Raw genomic sequence first — 20,623 nt, forward strand, 5'->3', positions numbered from 1 at the left:
CATCGTGCATATAAGCAAGTGCATGTGCAGAATTTACAAGAAAATAAATGGGGAAATACGACACAGTTTAGGGTCCCATACCCATAACCTTATTTGTTTGTAATAATATATATTTGTGTATATATAAATATACATACGTATACATATACATCTATAGATACACGTCCATTTACACATGCACATATTTAAAAGAAGAAAATTGCAAAGCTTGAGCGCAGACTTATTTTATCATATTTTGCTTTGCTTCCTTTTTTTTTTTTTTACTTTAATTTTATTTTTTTGTCAAAAAGAAAACTTTTCCGAAAAGTGTACCAAGCGCACGCATCAAAAACTTCAAAAACTTCAAAAACTTCAAAAACTTCAAAAACTTCAAACACTTCAAAAACTTCAAACACTTCAAACACTTCAAAAACTTCAAACACTTCAAACACTTCAAAAACTTCAAACACTTCAAACACTTCAAACACTTCAAACACTTCAAACACTTCAAACACTTCAAAAACTTGAAAATTTTTAACGAATATATTTTTATTATTTTTTTTTTTATGTAGCTATTTTTTCGCATGTAGGATGGGTCATGTACGTGCAAATTAGCTTTACTACAAAAGAATGACGAAACGGATTAAACTTGGGAAAAAAAGAAAAAAAAAAAAAAAAGGCAAAACGAAAGAAAAAGAAAGTACCATCCCATCTGAAAAAGGCTTGACAAAAATTGCCAACGTCAACACACGTGATAAGCCAACTTTTTAGATATCCATTTTTTTTCCTTTGTGTAATTTGTTTGGACTTACATATACATATTACGACATCCCACACACCAGGGACATGTCTATATCCGAAGGCTTGTAACATTCTTGTGTAAATGTGTGTATAAGCATATATATGTACATATGCCATAGACACACACACACGCACATGTTCGTATGAATATAAAGTTGTAAAAAGAGACGAGTGCTTGTAGTGAAAATTGGAACCTCCCCCCCTTAGATATGTACGCTGTAAGGTATTTGAAATGTACAGAAATTGGGAGAGTCAAACGGAAGAAATACTTCTTGCTAGAAATATTCTTAACCATTTTGACACGTGACACATTTTTTTTTTTTTTTTTATACCTCCAAGTGAGGGGGTTTCGAAAATCTACCGGTGAAGGTGGTAATGCAAATGAAACAGGAAAAAAAAAAAAAAAAAAAAAAAAAAAAGGAAAAGAAAAGAAATACCATTTATATGGAACAATAATAACCATTCATATGGAACAATAATAACCATTCATATGGTCGAGGTGGGGGGGTTAGGGAAACGACGTTCATTCATGGAGCTTACGTGTATACATCTCATGAAAAAAGTTGATCTGAAATATTTCTACTATCGTACACTCAACACATGTAAATATGTACATATGTGAATCGAAGGAGTGTGAAAAAAAAAAAGACATATTTTTTATGTACTTTATGAAAGAAGCGAAACTGCCTAATGACAACTTGTGGATATAACTGTCTAGACAATTCAACATGGAGTTAACGATAACCTTCACGGGTTCATCTCTGACACGTGTGTGTTCCTGCATTTTGTATATGTTAAGTTTGCTTCATAATGCTCTTTCTTTTTTTTTTTTTTTTTACGCTTCTGCGTGTGTGCATACATAAAGAGATAGACACGTACATAGGTACACAGATAGACACGTACATAGGTACACAGATAGACACGTACATAGGTACACAGATAGACACGTACATAGGTACACAGATAGACACGTACATAGGTACACAGATAGACACGTACATAGGTACACAGATAGACACGTACATAGGTACACAGATAGACACGTACATAGGTACACAGATAGACACGTACATAGGTACACAGATAGACACGTACATAGGTACACAGATAGACACATACATAGGTTGATACTTTTTCTTTTTTTGAATACTCATCACATGCTCATCCCCCTCATATATGTGCACACCTTCACTTTATTCACTTTACTCCCATTCGAATGTTTAATAAATGAAAATACCCTTAGAAATTGGAACGAATGCGTGAATACATTTCTCTGACAAGCAGACAGATCCATATGTGGTGCATACATTTGGTTCGTCTGCTGACGAGGTCTGCTCCTGCTCATGAAAAGGAGGCAAGGTGGTATCGCGAATGAACAAGCCGTTGCGTGGGGAAGATACACAGTATATAAATATATATATATATATATATATATATATATATATATATATATATATATGGAAAAAAAAAAAAAAAATTTTAAATTAGATAATTGGACAGTTGGATCACTGCAAAATTGCCCTACTTCAAAACTGTCCCACTTCAAAACTGCCCAACTGCAAAATTAAAAAATTTCATTTAAGTACTCAATCCTGAAAGTGACAACCCCATGCGTATACACCCCAAAATTTGCAAAGGTTATTAGATTCACATTGAGATTCAGTTTATTTATGCGTAAGTTTTATACATGCACATGTAGTTCTTTCTCAAATGAGTGTGCCCTATGTTGTCATAACGGTTTACACATATATTCAGGCTGCTGGTGGTGCATAAAAAATAGGAACAGTTATTTAAATATGTTTAATTACAATTTCACTTGTTCTATATTCTCTTTGTGTGTAATCGAACAGATATATTGTGTTATGGATACGTGGATTTCGTGTGTAATGCTTTCTCTCAGGAGGTGCATGTGAACGTCCGAATAAATCCCACCTTGTTCATTCATATGTAATATAATATAATCATGTATGACGAGCTGAATCGTGAATCAATTCCTCCCACCTTGCATACACCCCAAAATAAATAGCCCCTTGTATATTTGTACAATTATGGAAAACTAAAAGGAGAACAACCAATTTTATATGGGCCATTTGTTTGAAACTCTATATGGAAGCCCCACAGGTGGATTTAATTTCTAATGCAAAAATTAATGAAGAAACATTCCAGATATATGCTCTAAGTTGTGTGTGTAGAAGATGATACACAGCGCGTGTGTGTATTCCTTCACAAGTAATATCCCTTTGCATATATATATATATATATATATATATATATATTTTTTTTTTTTTTTTTTTTTTTGATGCGTGGAAGTGACGAGTTATAGTTTCATTTGCATACATTGCTTAACCCATTTTTGGTTTCATAAACCGAGGAAAGCAAATGTTGGCAATACATGCCAGAGGGGTAATTGAAAAAAAAAAAAAAAAAAAAAATCACAGTAGAGCTTGATTGCATTGAATGCGTAGATAAATAAATAGTGAGTGTGTATTGGCACTGGTGGCACTGTTATTCACTTTTCCGGAGTTTTTTTTTTTTTTTTTTTTTTTTTTTTTCTCCCTTGTATCATTTCCCACTTTCCCTAATTTTTAGTAGATGGGGAAAAAATATCTAAGGAGAAGAAAACTTCAAAAGTTAACATTTTCAACCGCAAGTTGGTAAAAAAAAAAAAAAAAAATAGAAGCATGGAAGTGCAATATATGTACTCAAGAGAAAATGCCTGAACGGATGCACAAAAAAGAGGAATATGCATAAAGAGCAACGAACATGCATAAAGAGGAACAAACATACATGAAGAGGAACAAACATGCATGAAGAGGAACCAACATACATGAAGAGGAACAAACATGTATGAAGAGGAACCAACATACATGAAGAGGAACAAACATGTATGAAGAGGAACCAACATGCATGAAGAGGAACAAACATGTATGAAGAGGAAAAAACATGTATGAAGAGGAAACAACATGTATGAAGAGGAAACAACATGTATGAAGAGGAAACAACATGTATGAAGATATGTAAATGTGTCAAGAAAGGGTCTGTCAGCAAGCAACCTTAGGATAAGCACTTCTGAGGGTAAACACTCCTACGATATATTTTTTTTGTGGAGAAAAACGTCGAAACGAAAAAAAAAGAAGCCATAACCAAAGAGGGAGGTCTGGCACTGTCCCTCAAAAAAAAAAAAAAAAAAAAAAACGAAAAGGAGAAAATTCAAAACATCACCATCTGTTAACTAGGAAGTCTCTTCTAGTCCACAAACATTCTATCAAATAGTCTGCTAAACAAATTTAACTGTACGCATCAAAGGTCATTAAAATTCCCCTAACTTGAGTGCACAGACTATAGGAAAGGGTGGGGGAGGAAGAGATCATAAAGAATTGGACATCCCAGGAAAATAGTCTGCAGCACATATAGAAGCACACCTTCCTGGTTTATTCATTCCAACCATGAGCAGCATCATCATAAGACTGAGGTGCCAAATCGGTGTGTATCGCATCGAAATTGATAAGAACAAAAAGTTGGAGGATTTGAAAAAGAAAATCCAAGAGCTATTAAATGTCCCTATAGAAAAGCAAGACCTTTTTTTGCAAGACGAAGCGTGTATACCCCTACTGGAAAATTCAGCATCTTTAGAGAAATGCAAAATTAATCATGGATCTATGCTTCATTTGAAGAGTGAAGTGAAACCATCGACCTGTGGGAGGAAACAAACAGATGGAGGAAAACAAATGGAGAGTGGAGACCTAACAAACGGAAGCAACAAAAGAAACGATAAGGTCGGGAGAGATGGTTTCCTTAACGCAATAGATATTGACAAAAATAAAGGGTTAGGAAAGGGAGAGGAAAGTAAATACAATGATAATGGTCTGAAGAAGAATGAGTTTTTATGTTCTGAAAAAGATAAAGAAATAGAAAAGAAAGGAAAGAATGAGGTAAAAAATGAATCAAATTTTAAATCGTTCGATTATTTTTTAAAAATGAGAGAATACAATACAACAGATCTTCCCATGAATATGGAATACAAATCAATATTTTTAACAAAAGGAAAATTTATTAAGATTCCTCTTAGTATCACATTGAAACATCAGGAATATAGACATGTAGATCATCTAGAATTAATGAATGTAGAAGAAGTAAAAAATTTTGTACAATATTGGTATACGAATGGTAGTATGTATGAACAGAGAGTTGGTTGGATGTATGGTTATTATAAAGAGGATTGTCATTACAACTTAGGAATAAGAGCTGTATGTGAATGTATTTATGAACCCCCTCAGATAAATGAAAAAGATAATGTTAAACTTCTCCCCGATAATTTTTTAGATACTGTTGATTTAATTGCAAACAGATTAGGTCTCGAAAGAATTGGTTGGATATTTACACATTTACCTAGAAAAGAATATTTGACATCAAATGAAGTTGTACAAATAGCTAGACTTCAGCTTGATAATTTAAAAAAAAACATACACTATACAAATTATAGCATATCAAATTTTATTACCTGTACCATTTCACCTGACCCTATGTTGAGTAACGAACCTGTAACGAATGCTTTTATGATATCCGATTTGGGTATGGCATTAATAAAAGCTAATTTAATAGAACCCATTCAAACGGATTCATCACATATACATTTAAGAAAACCTCTTCAAAATGAATTACTTCCACTCATTTTAGAAGGAGGAAAGGAAACAAACAAATTTGATGCTGATTGGTTTATTGTTCGTGTTAATGAATCGGCTCCAAAAGTTGTACGATCCATTTTTAAAAATTTCCATTTCCCAAGAGAAAATAGATATCATTCACCAACTGCATATGATGTAAAGGAATATTTTGCAAGTACCAAATTGGAAAGGGGTACTAATGGAATCTACAGATGCTCTGATTTTCACTTGATTCTCTTCGTTTCCAGGGTCCTTGACATCGAAACTGCACTGGCATTGTGTGATGCCACGTTGAATAAAAAGGAAATAGACCCCATAATGGAGGAAATTCTCACGTCAGTTAAGATCTAGCCTGGGGCCCCTCGTTCATGCGATTAGCGTCCACAACTCGCTGCCATATTTTGCAGTTTTTGCTTTGCTTCCACGGTTCGTAGTTGTGCTTTACTTCCAAGGTTCGTAGTTGTGCTTTACTTCCACGGTTCGTAGTTGTGCTTTACTTCCAAGGTTCGTAGTTGTGCTTTACTTCCACGGTTCGTAGTTGTGCTTTACTTCCATGGTTCGTAGTTGTGCTTTACTTCCATGGTTCGTAGTTATTCCTTGCTGCCATGTTTTGTAATTGTACTTTTCTGCCATGATTCTCTCTCGTGCATCACTGCTATACTTTGTAACCACACATAGGTAGCCGTTTTTTTTTCTTTTCTCTTTTTCCCCTCTGTATCGTGCACTTTAATGAGCAGAGATGTGACTGTGGGTACACCATCTGTTTATTTTATTTTATTTTTTTTTTTTTTTCAAACATTTTCTTATTTTTCTTATTACTTTTTATTTTTTTTTTTTTATGGGAGTTTTTCCGTCTACTCACCCCGAAACATTTGCACATTTGGCCCCAACAACATTTCAACATCTTGTAGAATAATAATCTAATAGAGCTTCATTTTTGATTATTTTGTTATCCTATGTTATGCTATGTTTTGTTCTGTTCTGCTCTATTTTATTAATTTCTCTTTTTTTTTTTTTTTTTGAATGCGTGGGAGACATAAAATAGGGGTTAAAATTTAAAAAAAAAAAAAAAAAGGAGCATAAAGGAAAACAGATCAAGGTTCATATCAATTATGTATTCTATTCTATTTTGGATGTTCCCGATTTATATATTCTATATGGGGTAAAAAGGGGACCAAATTGGAAACGATAAAAAGGTGTTAAAAAAAAAAGAAGTAAAAAAATAGATAAAAAAAAATAGGTAAAAAAAAAAAGGTAAAAAAGAAAAGGTAAAAAAAAAAAGGTAAAAAAAAAAAAAAAAAAAAAAAAAATAAAAAAAAAAAAGTAAAAAAAAAAAGGTAAAAAAAAAAAGGTAAAAAAAAAAAAAAAAGGTAAATAAGAATAAGGTAACATATAGGGAAATATATAGACGGACATTCCACGTAAGACGAAACAATGAAAACGAAAAAATTAAAAGTGATTAAAAAAAAAAAAAAAAAAAAAAGGAGAAAAAATAATAACGTGTAGGAGGTCTCTTTTGCATGCACGCACATATATCCATGGTCAAAAAAAAAAAAAAAAAAAAAAAAAAAAATATATATATATATATATATATATATATATATATATATATTATCTCTCTTTCCTTTCAAAGATTTTTCCCTTCCATTTGAAGAAGGGAATTTTTCCTTAAGACCACTAGGTTTTTCATTTGACTCTCTCTCTCGATATATATGTATGTATATCTGCTTCTTTCGTGTGTTCTAGGTAATATTGGACATTCACTTGTTATTCTCACTTGTCCCATTATTTGCAGCATTTACAGCATTTACAGCATTTACAGCATTTGCATCATTTGCATCATTTACAGCATTTGCATCATTTGCATCATTTACAGCACTTCCATCATTTACAGCACTTCCATCATTTGCAGCACTTACAACATTAGGGACCACCACCCCTCGCCCCTTAATATTTGAACCACCGTTCCCGCTACTGATATTATTTCTCGGGGTCATATTGGTCTCTCTCTTGGGAGTACTACTGCTAGTTCCATTCGGCATAGTCTTTACACTGCTACCTTTGCTGTTCATCTTGTTAGAATTATTATTACCATTTGGGTTGTTGGTCATATTGTTCATATTTATTTTATTCTTAAATGAGTTTCCACTACTGCTGCTGCTGTTGGCTTGGTGACCACTACCAATTTGGTTACCAGCAGAGTTCTCACTCGCGGAGGCATTCATCCCTGCATGGCCAGTTTTGGGAGGAGCTCCATTGTACATGTTTTGTCTAATGTTATTGAATCCACCTGCAATGCTAGCACCACTATTGGCATTTCCAATGTTACTAGATGCATATGATCCAACGCTAGGGGTTGCAGTAGTATGCATAACATCTTCAGAATTAATATTGTATAAAAGTTGCAAGAGCCATTTTTTTGTATATGGATCCTCCTTTAGACAAGGGATAAATGCTTTATGAACATTCCTCAAAGATTCTGGTAAACATTCTCTAAGTGCTTTTAAAGCTTTTGGATTTTCAGATAATCTTAAATAGCATCTAACAATATGTTTTAACAATCTTGAAGATGGATTTTCTACAAGTGCATTAACCATATTCGACAGTACTGTGGACACTGCATAAAATCTTACAGGAGTGGCACAGATATAATTTAACCCTAATTCATCAATTAGAATTTTCTGCACAATAAATGTTGCAACTGTTTTGGATAGCTCACTACCAGTTTCCATTATTCGCAAACATAAAGGAATAATTTCTGTTTGTAATAAAAAATTAATTACATCTGGGTTGTCGACCTTAACTAATGCACCAATTACACCCAAAGATGTTAACCTTAAATATTCAAATGGTCTATTTTTAGATTCTGCATTTAAAAATGGATATAAAAATAATGGAATATGAGCATTCAAAAAGTGCTGTTTCGTTTCTGGATGGGATGCAACACATTGTAGAAGTGCTAATGAATTACAAACTCGATTGGAAGATGATGTTGTTAATAATGGAGGAGATAACTGGGGATATATGGAGACAATTTCTTGTAGTAATGTTGTTATGGTTCCAAATGAATTCCATAAAACTGGTGCAATATCATGATATGTTTCTCTTTTTCGAGACAACTCAAGTAATGCACTTTCTCTCTTTTCTGAATAACATAGGTCAAATAACAGTTGATAAACTTTTCTTTTCTCCTCATCATCCGTTTGTGGAATATTCCTTCCACTAATGGAATTACGTGTGTTGTTATTATTATTACTATTCGTTATGTTAGCATTCCCTCCAATAGTATCATTTGACATATGTTCATTGTGATGTTGCATATTTCTATTACTCCCCATGCTCATGTTCACGTTAACATTCATGTTGCTGTTCTTCATACCAATATTTAATGTGCTGTTGTTTATATTAACTCCTCCAACCATGCTATGCGTGTTGGCCCCTTGTTTTTGTTGGGAATTCTGACATCCGTTTATGCTATTATTACTTGCACTACTTTGTGAATTTCCATGCGATAGCATGTTCGATGCAATTCCTACTCCACTAATATGAGGGGTTCCTCCTCCATTACTGTTTTCACTACTTTGATTTGTCATGCTCATATTTGGGTTCTTCTGATTTTGGTTGTTTCGACTTACGTTGATTTTATTCGCACAGGATCGATTACCACTAGTCTCAATTGTTCTATGTTGATATGCAGTACTTATTCCCGCTGGATTATTTCCATTTTCTATACTTCCACCACCGTTGCTTACTGCGCTTGAAGAAGCGACAGCAGTGGTAGACGCTGTAGAAGTGACAGAATTGGTGACCTCGGAGGGAGTGACTAAAGTGGTGGGTTCAGTAGGAGTGGTAGAAGTGGTGGGTTCAGTAGGTGTCAGAGAAGTAGTAGCGATGGTAGACGGGCCAACAATAGCAGTGGTGGTGGTGGTAATGACAGAATTTATGCTGCTAACATTGTTCATCTTGTATCCATTAGGGAAACCATCATTATTCATCATGTTTTTAAAAACTCGAATTCTCTATTCTGGATGTGGAATACAAGCAAGAGATGGTGAGCTTGCCACGCGGGAAAAAGCAGTAGGGCCAAATGGGTACAAAATAAGAGGAAAATAGGGAGAAAATATGGGGAAAATAAGGGGAAAATAGGGGGAATATATGGAGAAAATACGGAGAAAATGAGGACAAAATGAGGACAAAATGAGGCGAAAATAACCTTAATAGTAATAATAGTGATAAACCCAGTGGATCGTTCAACAACAACTTATTAGCCTTGAAGCTAATGCAAAAAAACAAAAAAACATTTCCCCAGGATTCGGGGATTCCATATGGGAGAAAGTGAATGTGTTTTATTATTTTATTTTTTTTTTTTTTCTTTACATTATTATTACTTTTTTTTTCATTACTTTGTTATTACTTTTTTTTTTTTTTTTTTCATTACTTTGTTATTACTTTTTTTTTTCCATTACATTATTATTACTTTTTTTTTTTTTTTCATTACATTGTTATTACTTTTTATTTGTTTTACTTTTTTGTTTTACATTTTTTGCTTTGCATTTTTTGCTTTGCATTTTTTGCTTTGCATTCTTTTTTTTTTTTTTATATATATATTTTTTTTTTTCATACGCGGCTCTTTGAATGTGAGTTCTTTTTACAGGAACGCTTGGAGGGGTGGAGGAGCAGCTGGATGATGGGGAACCTATAAGAACAGATTATAAGGGCAGCATTTTGACGAATAATGTAAAAGGTAACATTATTTGCAAGCATTGTTATAGATGGAGCTAGGGATGTTTGGTTCATTCCCCCATGTTGTCACATTTCATATGCATATATTTTTTTTTTTTTTTTTTTTTTTTTTTTTTTTTTTTTTTTTCTTTGGTGAGAGAACATATATATTTCCCTATTTCTTGAAATCATAAGAAAAAAAATTTTTATGCCGTTGTCACTTCACCTCTGGGGGCATTTTCTATGCCTCTACCGTCATACCCCTGAGCATTATATATATATATATATATATATATATATATATATATATTGTGCTGCATATATATGTTGTACATATATATATTTGTATCTATAAATAGATATAAGTATTCTATCTGTATGTATTCACCTGCCGATGTACCCATTTGTATATTGTGTTTTTCTTCCATTCCATTTTCTTTTGTATTTTACTCCTTTAATTTTAATTTTTCCTTTTTTTTTTTTTCACCCGCGCGTTTGCACTTTTCCTTTTCCCGTCCACTTTATCTTTCTCTTTGACTCCCCCACGTCGACTTTTCCCAAGTGCTGAAAAAGTCTTAATTATGAAAAAGAGTTAAAGTGCTCCAGGCCTTTTTATTTATATCCCTTGCTGAATTATATGATAATATATACCGTTTATACATACCATGAACTTATATATATATTTGTAAATATATGTAAATATATAACACATTAGAGCGGTGAAAGAACTAACAGAGTGGCAGGGAGACGAATTCAATTTCAGTCCTATATGAACTTTCTTGTACAAAAAAAATGCTACACATGAGTTTTATATATATTCTCCTCTCTCCCCACTTCTTTGGGTACCCCATTTGAGGAAAAAAAAAAAAAAAAAAAAAAATAGGTTGAATTAAATTTACAACATTCTTATGTGACATACATTTGTTATATATTACGCCGATTTTCGTGTTAAAAAATTTTATTCAATCCAAATATTTGTTCAAACATAGAAATGAACTTATTTCTCCAGAAATGGAATGAAATAAAATAACAAAAAAAAAAGAAGGAATCCCTATATTCCTACTATTTTTGAAAATAATCACATATTAATGACAAGGACATTTCTTTTTATATGTTTTTTCCCGTCTTTTGTGTCTCCTCGAAAATTTCACATTTCATACCCATTCATTAATTTTCCATACGCAACCCCACCACCTCTCTACCTCTACAGTGTATACCACACAGTGAATAATAAACAATAAAGAAAAGAAGAAAATAAAAAAGAATGTTGTTTCTTCACACGCCCTTTTTTTTTTTTTTTTGTCTTCCTTTTTTTTTTTTTTTTTTTTTTTTTTTGCAATGTGGAAAAATGCTGATCACCACCCGATGTGTCGCTCGAGCATGCATTGCATTTGTTCATATACATGTACAGGTAAAAATATGTACAGGTAAAAATTTGTACAGGAAAGTAACTATTTTCATTTCTGCGTGATCTGGTCTGTTGAAAGGGCTATGAAAAGGCCGAAAGTTAATTTTTTTTTTTTTTTTTTTTTTGACACACACAGTGTCAATCCCTAAGAGGAAAATCAAAGCTGCCACAAAAATATAATTCCTCTTTATCTATCCACATTAGAGGAACCAAATAATATTATACAATATTAACGAAAAGGAAATAGAATTAATAGTATTATTCACTCATTTTTCAATTTTCTTTTCCATTTGGTTAAAAAGAGAAAGGCCATAATTTCAATGGAGTACAGCTTTTGGGTCACCCCAGTTTTGTTTTCTTTTTTTCCCAAATTTTTATAAACGAAAATATGTTCCCTCCCATATTGGGGTGCAACTTAAAAGTGTGCAAAAACTGTTCTGTTCATATTTTCACCTGTTCGAAATTTTTTTCTAATTTTGTTTTCACCTTTTCGATTTTTTTTCTAATTTTGTTTTCACCTTTTCGATTTTTTTTCTAATTTTGTTTTCACCTATTTGACAATTTTTTCACGCCTTTTTTACACATAATTTCGGAGATCCCTTTGTTGCTTCATTCAAAATTGCAATGTCGCAACCTTGGCAATGAACATAAACAGGAGACAACACCAAAGATAAATACATAAACAGACAAAAATGGGGAAAACATTATAGCACCATCGTTCTTATACTAAATTTTTTTTTTTTTTTTTTTTTTTTGCTAACATTAGGATTTTAAATTGGCACTCTATACTATGTGAACAAAGAAAAAAAAAAAAAGAAAGAAAAATGAAAAATGAAAAATGAAAAATGAAAAAGAGGGTGGTTTATGTGGAGAATAAAATAACGTTACTCGCTTCCTTCACACGCGCTGCTGTTACATTTTATCACTTAGGAAGTTTTAGTTAGCGTGTTACACTTTTAAAATTCTTAATCCCCTTTCAATGAAATGATTTTTCATTCGGGAAAAATTGTGAAACATGGAAAGGAGTTCATTTAAAATTAAAACATGTCTTAATATTTGAAAAGTACACCGAAAAGGAGAAACGTTCACTCAAGCAATTTACTTATTATTTTTTTTTTTTTAAAAGGTTACGATTTTTTTAAAGGTTACGATTTTTTAAAGGTTACGATTTTTTTAAAGGTTACGATTTTTTTAAAGGTTACGATTTTTTTTTTTTTTGCTACTTGGTGAGAAAGTTTTCTTGCAGTGCAATTTGCCTCCCTGCTTACACATTACATAACGGAGAGACAAAACAATTTTTTTACGAAATTTGAGCGAACCGAAATGAAAAAAGGGAGAGGTTCAAAAATGCGTAAAATTTTGTGAGTGAATTTCCTATTTTCCTTTTGCGTTAAAAAATGTTGAAATTGGTAAAAAAAAAAAAAATTCTCCGTTTTTTTTTTTTTTGTGGAAAATTGCACCTCCACTGTGACACACGCTTTATATTTTGTGCAAAATAAATTAAATCTCCTTAAAATGGAAAAGTGGAATTAGGAAATTTTCAGAGGAGAAAAAAAAAAAAAAAAAATCCCAAAAGTGCATGCGCTTGCCAGCTTTGCTCATTTCATTAGAATGTAAATCGTCGACGCTAGGGCTCCAGTACCAAATTATGGACGTTAAACTGTCTTATGCAACCTCTTTTTTTTTTTTTTTTTTTTCAGAAATTGTTATTTTATGTGGTGTCTAGATATTTATGCACAAGCTAAAATGCACTCATCTTTTAAGAAGCAATTTTGAGAATTAAAAAAAAAAAAAAAAAAAAAAAAATAGATGCAATGTTCTATGCGTTAATAAGATGTGTAATAAAATGAAAAGTGTCTAAACTTTTAAAATTTTGTTTATGGAAAATTATTTTAATAACTGTTTCAAATTTTGGTAAATCAACATCTAATTTGATTGAAAAAGAAAAAAAAAAAAACTATTTTCTGTTTAATTAATTTATTTTTATTTAATTTATTTTTATTTAATTTATTTTTAATTAATTTATTTTTAATTAATTTATTTTTACTTAATTTATTTTCAATTAATTTATTTTCAATTAATTTATTTTCAATTAATTTATTTTCAATTAATTTATTTTCAATTAATTTATTTTTAATTAACTTCTTTTCGATTAATTTCTTTAAATTTGATTTCTTTTCATTTGATTTCATTTTATTGAATTAATTTTTAATAACTTCTAACTACTGCCAAACCATTTAGAGTGACTCAAAAATCAATTGTTCACACATAAACCAACTTAGACATAACCTTTTTCCAGATAAAGAAAAAAGAAACGAAAAAAAAAAAAAAAAAAAAGTCTTATAGATGCATATACATTTCAACCATAATTGGCATTGATCTTTACCTACTGTTTAATAGAACTTAATTTTTAATAGGACACTCATTTTTAATAGAAATATATATTCTTTTAAAAAGAAGAAAAAAAAAAAAAAAAAAAACTTAGAAGTTACGAAACTGAAGAACCGTAAAACATCAAAAATTCTTGTCTTTTTTTCTTTCTACTTTTTTTTTTTTATTTATTTTCGATGATTCTACTCTAAACACAAAATTAGAGGTGAGAATTTAAGCACACGATGTATTTCGTGTCAATTTATCTACACATTAGTCTCGTTTATTTGTTTATCCTTACACACATATAAGAGAAGAGGTTCTACACATAGCAACTTTATATTTTTCACACGTTGGGTTAGATATTCCTCTTGATAAATATTTGCATGTTTGTTTATATAATAAGTGGAATACTTCTTACCCCCACACACCCACCAAAAAGACTCAAAGCATGTAAAATTTTTTCGATTCCCATTTTTTAGTGCATACATGTTCATTTCTGATCCGTTTTGTTTATCCTATATATGATTTTAACCACGTTTGGTCCACTTGGCCACTCCCATATGTTTTTTCGTGTGTTTTTATGTCATTTTTTCTGTGTGCATTTATCCATTTAACACCTTTTTTTAAATTTTCAATAAAAAAACAAATCAAACTGAAGAAAAGCTAAGTGCAAAGCTGAACAAAGCAAGGAAAAAAGAAACTTCCATTTTTTAGTAATAATTATGCATTTTTGAAGGCCCACTTCCCGAATTCATAAATCGTGGGAATTACTGCTCGTACCTTGTGTGTAGAACGAAGTGTATTTACACTCATTTCTGCCTCGCTTTGCGTCGTGTCATTTTGTTCAGCACAATTTTTCATTCATTCTTTCATTCTTTCTTTTAATAAATTACCTTCATTGAAGTTTTTTTTTTATTTTTTACTTTTTGGACCACTTAATACAATTTAGCTTTGAATAAAGAGGCTTCACTAACTGGGTTTTTTCCCCCATTTGAACAAATATTAACTTTTTGCCTGAACGTTCATAACATTTTTGTACCGAAATCAAGGAAAGACATTAGAATAATCTTGCTTGTTCATATTTTTTTTTTTTTTTTTTTTTTTTTTTTTTTCCCCCCCTTCACACGTATACATTTACGAAATGATTCTATCATCTGGAGCGAAACTGTTTTTGTACCACTGCATTATCCAGTTTCTGCTGAAAGGAACTTCCGGAAATGACAATTTGTTAAATGGGGAGAAAAACCCACAAGATGATGTACACAAAATTATAAACGAATTGCGGTTCCTAGAAAAGGTAGAGACAATTTTAGAAAATACAAACATTGGTGTTTCAGATATAGATGCAGATGCTAATGCATATAACCCTGATAAAGATGCCCCTAAAGAAGAACTAGATAAACTTATGGACCAAAATGAAGAAAAGGAAAAAGTAAATCCGAATTTAAGAAAACATGGTCACCTAGTAGAAGAAAAAGAATTAACAAAGAACAAGAAAAAATCTCTGCGTTTATTAGTTAGCGAGAATCATAAAACAAGTCCTTCATTTTTTGAAGAATCTTTACTTCAAGAAGATGTACTAAGTTTTATCCAAAGCAAAGGAACATTGTCTAATTTGAAAAATATAAAATCGGTAATAATCGAATTAAATACTGATACGACAGATGAGGAATTAGAGGAATACATTAAGACGCTGGAAAATAAAGGGGCTCTAATAGAATCTGATAAATTGGTGGGAGCTGACGATATCAGCGTCTCAGCTATCAGAGATGCAGTGAAAAGAGGTGCGAACAGCATAGATTTGAAAGAACTTCACAATAATATGCTGGAAATGAAGGAAATGAAGGAAAACCAGTATGAACAAGATTATACTGAGAAAGATAGCGATGAGGACTATGACGATGTATCTCCAGATTCTTCTGCACAAATGGGTTCATACCTTAGTAGAAAAAATAAGTCTTCAAATTACAAATTTAACGACGAATATAGAAATTTGCAATGGGGACTAGACTTGGCCAGATTAGATGAAACACAAGATTTAATAAACCTGAACAGAGTTAGTGAAACAAAAATCTGTGTAATTGATAGTGGAATAGATTACAATCATCCAGATTTAAAAAATAACATAGATGTAAATTTAAAAGAATTACATGGTAGAGATGGTGTAGATGATGACAATAATGGAATCATTGATGATATATATGGAGCAAATTTTGTAAATAATAGTGGTGATCCCATGGATGACAATTATCATGGTACACATGTATCTGGAATCATTTCAGCCATAGGAAATAATGATATAGGTATAGTTGGGGTAGATACAAATTCTAAATTAATCATATGTAAAGCTTTAGATCAACATAAATTAGGAAGATTAGGAGATATGTTTAAATGTATTGATTATTGTATAAGCAGAAAAGCACATATGATTAATGGTAGTTTTTCATTTGATGAATATAGTAGTATTTTTAATGCATCTGTTGAATATTTAAGATCCTTAGGAATTTTATTTTTCGCTTCAGCTAGTAATTGTTCTCATAGTAAATATGCGAAACCTGATATTACCAAATGTGATCTATCCGTTAATTCCAGATATCCTCCAATGTTATCTAAAACACACGATAATGTTATAGCTGTTGCAAATTTAAAAAAAGACGTGGGTAACAATTATTCCTTATCTATTAATTCTTTTTATAGTAATATTTATTGTCAGATTGCCGCACCTGGTACTAATATATATTCTACCACACCTTTGAACAGTTATAGAAAATTGAACGGTACTTCTATGGCATCTCCTCATGTAGCTGCAATTGCTTCTATCATTCGTTCAATCAACCCGAATCTTACTTATAAGCAAATCATAGAAATATTAAAAAAAGCCATAGTCAAGCTTTCATCTGTTACTACAAAAGTTGCATGGGGAGGTTACGTTGACATAATGAAGGCAGTTAAGCTAGCTATCGATTCTAAGTCTTCTCCCTACATCAAGAAACAATCGTGGTTCAGGTGGAAGCACACGAGATGAGAGGGAAAAATACTAAATTATGCGAATTGCCAATTCGAGAATATGAATACAAATTTTGATTCTTTTTACCCATTGACACGAATAGTTATAACGGGTTATACTTATCATGACTTTCAATTAGGTATGAAGTAAACATTTTGCAAAGTTTGACGAATAAAAAAAAAAAAAAAAAAAAAAAAAAAAAAAAATCAGGCCAAATGGGGATGAAAACATATGTTTTACAGTGTTTCTCTCTCTCTCCCCTTCGTTAAATTCAGACATTTGTGTATTTTTTCAGGCTTCGATGAAGTAATCATACAAGTGTACAAGTCTTGTGTGCATCTGCATCTTCGTCTATGCTTATGTATGTCTATGTCTATATCTATGCGTGTGCTTTTTTTTTTTTTTTTTTTTTTCTTCTCTTTAAAAGATTTTGTGCACATTCGTCTAATCTACCTTATGCAATATTTTTCTCAAGGTGCACAATTTTGCGTAAATGTTGTATACGGACAGGGTAATCTATAATTAATGGCGATTTTTTGGTCTTTACTCGCTGGCCTGTTATTAACTTTTTTACCCTTTTACTTTTTCACTCTTTTGCCTTTTCACTCTTTTGCTTTTTCACTCTTTTGCTTTTCCACTCTTTTGCTTTTTCACTCTTTTGCATTTTTCCTTTTTTCCTTTTTTTTTTTCTTTTTTCCTGAAACAAGTTCATGGAAAAACTGATAAGGTTTGTTAACTAATTTCTGAAAAAAGTGATATTTTCGGAATGTAGGATAAGCACGCGTCACGTATCACAAACACATGTGTGCATATGTGCATGTGTGCATATATACATATGTACAAGTGCTACTTTTCTCAAACGCTACTCTCCCATTGTCCTCATGAATGAGAGATCATTCCAACACATTCAGCGTTTTACATCTTTCTCAAGAAATTCGAGAGTGTGTACTTATATTTCACAACTTTTTGCCATTTTACTTTTGTGATCTTATTATTCGTGGTAAGATCGTGATCTTAACGAATGTCCAACACTGTCTGTCATGAAAAAAATTCTTTAGAAAAAATATTAATTTCTGTTCTCTCAGTGAGGTACATCACTTTAAATCATATAAATTTCTGTATGTGTAAAAAGGGGAATATGAAAGTGGATAGACTTGCATTTTTTTTTTTTTTTTTTTTTTTTTTTTTTGAAGCAGAAAAAAATTGTAAAATGTCAGTGCATAAATGAAAAGTACAGCTTTGATTGAATTGAGAATTTTTTCTTTTGTGTACATTTTTAAAATTAATGGGAAAGTCCATAAGTGAAACGTGTATGGTGACAAACTATAATGACGTGCTCCCTTTTGTCATGGGGGCAATTTTTAGTAGCGTCGTGAGTATGCAGTATGAACACAAGTGCAAATATAAAAGTAAATTAAGCGCAAATATAGAGGTAAATTAAGCGCAAATATAGAGGTAAATTAAGCGCAAATATAGAGGTAAATTAAGCGCAAATGTAAATGCACATATATACAAATGTATACATGTGTAAATTCCCATGTGCACTTTTTTTTTTTTTTTTTTTTTCTTTTTTTTCTTTTCTTTTTTTTTTTTTTTTTTTTTTTTTTTTTTTTTTTTTTTTTTTTTTTTTTTTTTTTTTTTTTTTTTTTTTTTTTTTTTTTTTTTTTTTTTTTTTTTTTTTTTTTTTTTTTTTTTTTTTTTTTCTTTTTTTTTTTTTTTTTAACCAAATGTGCATTCAGCAAAAGCGCTATAACATAATCACCATCCCTGAAGAAAAGACATCCGTGCGATAACTTTGCCAACTGTGACATAAACCAAATTAGGATAAAACGTTTTGCAAAAATTACAAAAAGGAAAAATAAAGATACAAAAAAAAAAAAAAAAAAACGATCGAAAAAAACGGGAAGAAAGACGATAGAAAAAACGATCGAAAAAGAGATCAAAAATCGATCGAAAAAACTGCCGCAAAAACGACCGAAAAAACTGCCGAAAAAATTACCGAAAAAACTACCGCAAGAACGAGCAGACAATAAAACAATTTCAAAGGATAAATGTAGGTACACACTTCTTACTTTCCCACCCCTTCGCATCAATTGCAAACACACAGTAGCCGACCTCTTACCTTTAGCATGAACACCCTCCTCTGCAACATTTTTGTAATATTGGCATCCTTTCTTTTCATGACTCTTCAAGGATTTAATTTAACCACAACAAATTTACTTCCCAATGGACAGATTAAATTGGAAAGGGGAGAAAAAAATCACAACGGATGCAATAACCAACTGTTGTTGAAAATAATTAAAAATGAGATGAGTCATGAGAAACTGCCTTCACATAGTCTACTCATGACTTCAAAGATCTATGACATAAAAGAACTGTTTCAAAATTTTTTTGAAGATAAGGAACTATCTAAAATTGTTAAAGAATGTGGAGAGTACACTTATTTGAAGCATCTAAAAATGGTTATCTTCACAATTAATGAAAATGTGAATATTCAACATTTGCAAAGGTTTTTTGGAATCCTTATAAATAATGACATATGTGTTGAGTTCAACCAGAGTGCAGGGATACAGTAGAAGCGATAGTAGATGGTGGTCGTAGGGAGGAGGGGGATAGCAAAAAGTAAGATGTTAACACACAACCGCATGAATATGCACGATATTTATTTGTTTGTTTGTTTGTTTGATTGATTGTTTGATTGATTGTTTGATTGATTGTTTGATTGATTGTTTGATTGATTGTTTGATTGATTGTTTGATTGATTGTTTGATTGATTGTTTTTGTGCATGTAAGCGTTTCCAAGGGATGGAAAAACATTACATAGATGACATAAACAACCAGTTCCTGTAACATTTAAAGTTTATACCCGAGAAAGCATAATCTGAATGAGTAACACCAAATGAACACAGCCACAAAGAGGAAATATTTGATCGAATGAGACTCACTTATTCAACTGTAGAATATACATGTCAATTCCATGGTACGAATATTTTTGTTCCGTTCTTCCAGAACCTTCTAGAAGCACAAGGAGCACACACATATGTGCATAAGGATAGGTGGATTCTTACTTGTACACGTCTGTGATGCAGTCGTCCATGATGCACTCACTCATGTTTATCTAATCATCTTCTTCAAAACGGTACTTTACAGTTATGACGTTTTATATGTATGCTTGTGCTTATTCGTGCGTGTATCCGTGTCTACCTCTTTAAGTTTCTCAAAAGGAGGGACATTATTTATTACACCCCTCCCCCTCTTCAATTTATTTCCACAAAATAAATCGTAATTGATCAATTTTTTATTCCTTTTTTTTTTTTTTTTTTTTTTTTTTTAAAATGAAACATATCTTCATTCATATAAGCATAAAAATTTGCGCACATTTTTATTTCTCTGTGGGAGAACTGTATGTAGAATAATCGTTACAATGATTATCCATGCCAGTTTAACAAACTTGAGTCTTTTTTTATGTCCTTTATTTTTTAGTGAATTTTTGGAGTAGCAATGGGGTGAAATTTCTTCTTCGTAAGAGTGCTGCTAATGCTGCTAATGCTTCTAATGCTTCTAATGCTGCACATATATGAATATATACTCCTGCATATCTATATTTATCTTTACATTTGCTTATTTATTTTTACACATTTTAGCTGTATTTACGAAAATAACAGTGAT

The 20,623-nt window shown here is 31.5% G+C and overlaps 4 protein-coding genes across 4 annotated transcripts; 3 read left to right on the top strand and 1 right to left on the bottom strand.

Annotated features, from left to right (window-relative positions):
- Positions 1-4,226: 4,226 nt before the first annotated feature.
- On the top strand, positions 4,227-5,795 carry PGO_102360 (hypothetical protein, conserved; the record flags this gene model as incomplete). The annotated part of the gene is made up of 1 exon (XM_028688266.1): positions 4,227-5,795. One exon carries the CDS (start codon positions 4,227-4,229, stop codon positions 5,793-5,795), a length of 1,569 nt encoding a protein of 522 aa, XP_028544067.1.
- A 1,409-nt stretch (positions 5,796-7,204) lies between these two features.
- Positions 7,205-9,442, bottom strand: PGO_102370 (cell differentiation protein rcd1; the record flags this gene model as incomplete). Its single annotated transcript, XM_028688267.1, has 1 exon — positions 7,205-9,442. One exon carries the CDS (start codon positions 9,440-9,442, stop codon positions 7,205-7,207), a length of 2,238 nt encoding a protein of 745 aa, XP_028544068.1.
- A 5,646-nt stretch (positions 9,443-15,088) lies between these two features.
- Positions 15,089-16,972, top strand: PGO_102380 (subtilisin-like protease 1; the record flags this gene model as incomplete). The annotated part of the gene is made up of 1 exon (XM_028688268.1): positions 15,089-16,972. One exon carries the CDS (start codon positions 15,089-15,091, stop codon positions 16,970-16,972), a length of 1,884 nt encoding a protein of 627 aa, XP_028544069.1.
- Positions 16,973-19,083: 2,111 nt separating this feature from the next.
- PGO_102390 (hypothetical protein, conserved) lies at positions 19,084-19,530 on the top strand (the record flags this gene model as incomplete). Its single annotated transcript, XM_028688269.1, has 1 exon — positions 19,084-19,530. One exon carries the CDS (start codon positions 19,084-19,086, stop codon positions 19,528-19,530), a length of 447 nt encoding a protein of 148 aa, XP_028544070.1.
- Positions 19,531-20,623: the final 1,093 nt, after the last annotated feature.

The sequence above is a fragment of the Plasmodium gonderi genome, assembly GCF_002157705.1.
Source record: "Plasmodium gonderi DNA, contig: Chr10, whole genome shotgun sequence".
Classification (NCBI taxonomy): domain Eukaryota; phylum Apicomplexa; class Aconoidasida; order Haemosporida; family Plasmodiidae; genus Plasmodium; species Plasmodium gonderi.